Below are 4,173 nucleotides of genomic sequence, written 5' to 3' on the forward strand. Positions count from 1 at the left end.
ACCCCCGGCCCCCGCCCCAACCCCGGCACCCTCCCCGACCCCAGCCCTGGGGCCAATCCCAAGCCCGTCCCCACCCCCGCCCCCGGGCCTTCCCTCGTGCGCTGGACCCCCGAGACGGCGGGACACAAAGAACATTCGTGGACCTGGGAAACGTTTCAGTATTGGCTTCTGAGTGGGGAGTCCCACGTTACTCGATGACTTTTGCCCGCGAAGGCTTTGGATGGTGCGTTTGAAAATACAGAAACTTTCCTTCACTCTAGGTGGCCATGGCTACCGGGCAGGTGTTGTTCCAGCGGTTCTTCTACACCAAGTCCTTCGTGAAGCATTCCATGGAGGTAAGGGCCCCCTCCTGCGCTTCATTCCCAGCGGAATATGTCGAGGGGAAACGGTTTTTGTTTGCCCGGTTACTCAGGGGAGAGACTGCCTGCTCCCCGGTCTGAGCTCTGTGCCGGAAGGTTCTGCTTCTCGGCTGCTTTTCCCCTGGGTGCGTTTTGGTCTGAATAGCTCTCAAGCCTTTGGCCCGTCAGGATGCGGTGGCTGGGGACAAACATGGGTGTGTTGCGATGCTTCCGCTTCAGCATGTGTCAATGGCCTGTGTTCACCTGGCTTCCAAGATAGAAGAGGCTCCGAGACGCATACGCGACGTCATCAACGTGTTTCACCGCCTCCGCCAGCTGAGGGAGAAAAAGTGAGTCAGTCAGTGCAGTCTGCGTCGTCTTCTGGTTACATTACGCTAACGTTTCTGTAACAAAGTGCAGGCCTGAGGTCTTAAACCTGTGGGATGTTCCTGAGCGCATTTTCAAGTTCTTCGAACAGGGCCTACTCAGAGGCGTCGGCAGGTGCTGTTGAGCGTGACGGCAGGGGCTCCAGTGAGGACGGGGCACTGTGGCCCGTGGCCCTGGTGCTGGCTTCCTGCTTTACCCATGTCGGCGCACGGCCCTGTTGCTGCTTGTTTCCCATAAGTTTCTGAAAGTTCTAGAGCAGGAATTCTTAATCTCAGCAGTGTTGACATTCAGGGTGGATAATCCTTTCCCTCCTGCCCTGAGACAGGGTGTCCTGTTGCCTAGGGTGGAATGCAATGGCATGATCATGGCTCACTGCAGCCTAAACCTCCTAGGTTCAAGAGTTTCTCCTGCCTTAGCCTCCTCAGTAGCTCGGACTGCACGCTAACATGCCTGCTAATTTTTTTATTTTTTATTTGGTAGAGATGGGGTCTTGCCATGTTGTCCAGGTTGGTCTCAAATTCTTGGGCTTCAGGGTTCTGCTGGCCTTAGTCTCCCAAGGCACTGGGATTACAGGCTGGGTGATCTTTAGTTCTGGTGGGTTGTTCTGTCTGTTGCAGGATTCAGCAGCATCCCTGGCCTCTACTCACTGGATGCCAGGAGTACTCCACCTTAGTTGTGATGGCCAGAAGTCCTCACATACCAGGTGTGGTGGCTCATACCTGTAATCCCAGCACTAGGGAGGCTGAGGCGGGAGGTTCGCTTAAGGCCAGGTGATTGAGGCTGCAGTGTCACCACTGCACTCCAGCCTGGATGACAGAATGAGACTCTGCCTCCAAAAAAAACCAAAAGTCTCTTGATGTTGCCTCATGGCCCCAGAATAGCAAAATTGCTCCAGTTGAGAACCACTGGCTCTGACCTTAGCCCAGCGTTTATGCTCCTGAAGTTAATGGAAGTTCTTTAGAAAACACGGCCTCTGGCCGGGCACAGTGGCTCATGCCTGTAATCCCAGCATTTTGGGAGGCCAAGGAAGGTGCATCACCTGAGGTCAGGAGTTCAAGACCAGCCTGCCAACATGGTGAAACTCTGTGTCTACCAAAAATACAAAAAAGAAAACATTAGCTGGGCATGGTGGCAGGCACCTGTCATCTCAGCTACTCGGGGGGCTGAGGCAGGAGAATTGGCTGAACCCATCGGGGAGGTTGCAGTGAGCCGAGATCGTGCCATTGCACTCCATCCTGGCAGAGAAGAGCAAAACTTCGTCTCGAAAAAGAAAAAATACGACTTTAATTTTTGAGATGGAGTCTTGCTATATGGCCCAAGCTGGAGTGCAGTGATGTGATCTTGGCTCACTGCAGCCTCTGCCTCCCGGGTTCAAACAGTTCTCCTGCCTCAGCCTCCTAAATAGTTGGGACTACAGGCCCATGCCACCTCGCCTGGCCATCTGTGTTTTTGTTTTTGAGACAGAGTCTCACTCTTGTCACCCAGGCTGAAGTGCAGTAATGCAATCTTGGTGCACTGAAACCTCTGCCACCCCCCCACCCCCCACCCTTCAACAAGTGATTCTCCTGTCTCAGCCTCCTAAGCAGGTAGCATTACAAGCACCTGCCACCACGCCTGGCTGATTTTTGTATTTTTTTTAGTAGAGACAGGATGTCACCGTGTTGGACAGACTGGTCTCGAACTTCTGAGTTCAGGCAATCTGCCTGCCTCGGCCTCCCAAAGTGCTGGGATGACAGGAGTGAGCCACCGCCCTGGCCCAGCTGTATTTAAATACTGTCTTTCAGTGGTTTACGGGCTATTTAACCATGAGTATGTATCCTTACGTCTTGAGCCACACAAAGTGCTTTTAAGCAGTGGTGCCATGAGATCCTAAAACCGTTGCTGTGTTCGGTCTGTGCTTGCGCACCAGAAGCTGTTGATCTATAAGGAACAGTGGGGAGGATCGTTGGCATGGGATAGGTAGGTTGGCGCTGTGCTGTGAGGAATGTTGTGTGGTCTTGTTAGTTAGAGGACGTGGCCATCGCAGCCATGTGTGTGTCGGGTTTGCATTAGGTGCTCACAGTTGGAGGTCATGATGGCATGTCGGAAGCCTTGTTCTGCTTGACCCTGATGCAGACCCTGTGCTCTCTCTTTTGTAGGAAGCCTGTGCCTCTACTACTGGATCAAGATTATGTTAATTTAAAGAACCAAATTATAAAGGCGGAAAGACGAGTTCTCAAAGAGCTGGGTTTCTGCGTCCATGTGAAGCACCCTCACAAGGTGGGTGTGCGGCTCCCGCCCTGAGAGCCTGCGCAGACCACTGCTGCAGCCTGGCCTCCTCTCCACCTCAGTGCGGCTGAAGGCTGTGACAGGCACTGAGTGCATCCCTGACTCGACTTCCCACTTTACACCCGCAATTCAAAAACAGTTCCTGATGCGTTAGTCTTCCAGGGTTAGCTGTTTATCTTAGCAACACATTTATAAGAGTTTTGGAAATGGCATGACTTAAGTTTGGGCTTTCAAAAATAGTGGTGAGTTTGTTAAAATTAAATTTGTTAGTATATGTTTTTCTGGAGTGCCATGGCACAATCTCTGCTCTCTGCAACCTCCACCTCCTTGGTTCAAGCGATTCTCTTGCCTTGGCCTTTTGAGTAGCTGGAATTGCAGGTGCCCGCCACCACAGTTGGCTAATTTTTTGTTTTTTGTTTTTTTTTTTTCCAAGACGGAGTTTCGCTCTTGTTACCCAGGCTGGAGTGCAATGGCGCGATCTCGGCTCACCGCAACCTTCGCCTCCTGGGTTCAGGCAATTCTCCTGCCTCAGCCTCCCGAGTAGCTGGGATTACAGGCATGCGCCACCATGCCCAGCTAATTTTTTGTAGTTTTAGTAGAGACGGGGTTTCACTGTGTTGACCAGGATGGTCTCGATCTCTTGACCTCGTGATCCACCCGCCTCGGCCTCCCAAAGTGCTGGGATTACAGGCTTGAGCCACCGTGCCCGGCTACTAATTTTTTGTATTTTTAGTAGAGATGGCGTTTCACTATGTTGACCAGGCTGATCTTGAACTCCTGACCTCAGGTGATCCACTCACCTTGGCCTCCCAAAGTGCTGAGATTACAGGCGTAAGCCATCGTACCCGGCTTTCTTTTTTTTTCTTTGAGATGGAATCTTGCTCTGTTGCCAGACTGGAGTACAATGGTGTGATCTCGGCTCACTGCAGCCTCCGCCTCCTGGGTTCAAGTGATTTTCCTGCCTCAGCTTCCCGAGTAGCTGGGACTACAGGCATGTGCCCCCACCTGGCTAATTTTTGTATTTTTAGTAGAGACAGGGTTTCACCATGTTGGCCAGGATGGTCCTGACCTCGTGATCCACCCACCGCAGCCTTCCAAAGTGCTTGGATTACAGACGTGAGCCACCACACCTGGCCCTTTCTTTCTTTTTTTTTTTTTTTGTGAGACGGAGTCTCACTCT

The 4,173-nt window shown here is 52.1% G+C and overlaps 1 protein-coding gene across 2 annotated transcripts; it reads left to right on the forward strand.

The window, feature by feature from the left end:
• Positions 1-3: 3 nt before the first annotated feature.
• Positions 4-3,319, forward strand: LOC116547907 (cyclin-L2-like). 2 transcript variants are annotated; one of them, XM_032273668.1, is made up of 3 exons: positions 4-335; positions 579-688; positions 2,864-3,312. In XM_032273668.1, the coding sequence occupies exons 1-3, from the start codon at positions 267-269 to the stop codon at positions 3,006-3,008; spliced, it is 324 nt and encodes a 107-aa protein (XP_032129559.1). In that variant the 5' UTR covers positions 4-266; the 3' UTR covers positions 3,009-3,312. The 2 variants fall into 2 exon arrangements, with proteins under 2 accessions (XP_032129559.1, XP_032129558.1); XM_032273667.1 differs by having other exon boundaries at positions 101-335; positions 505-688; positions 2,864-3,319.
• The last annotated feature ends 854 nt before the right edge of the window (positions 3,320-4,173 follow it).

Source organism: Sapajus apella, unplaced genomic scaffold (genome assembly GCF_009761245.1).
Source record: "Sapajus apella isolate SASKATOON/1434 unplaced genomic scaffold, GSC_monkey_1.0 scaffold5434, whole genome shotgun sequence".
In the NCBI taxonomy this organism is placed as follows: Eukaryota; Metazoa; Chordata; class Mammalia; order Primates; family Cebidae; genus Sapajus; species Sapajus apella.

What these genes read in the sequence shown, in the direction of transcription:
- LOC116547907 (XM_032273667.1), top strand. Translation starts at nt 221, where the DNA reads ATGGTGCGTTTGAAAATACAGAAACTTTCCTTCACTCTAGGTGGCCAT. An exon ending in TCGTGAAGCATTCCATGGAG is followed by an intron (nt 336 to 504) that starts GTAAGGGCCCCC and finishes TGGTCTGAATAG; the next exon opens with CTCTCAAGCCTTTGGCCCGT. An exon ending in CGCCAGCTGAGGGAGAAAAA is followed by an intron (nt 689 to 2,863) that starts GTGAGTCAGTCA and finishes TCTCTTTTGTAG; the next exon opens with GAAGCCTGTGCCTCTACTAC.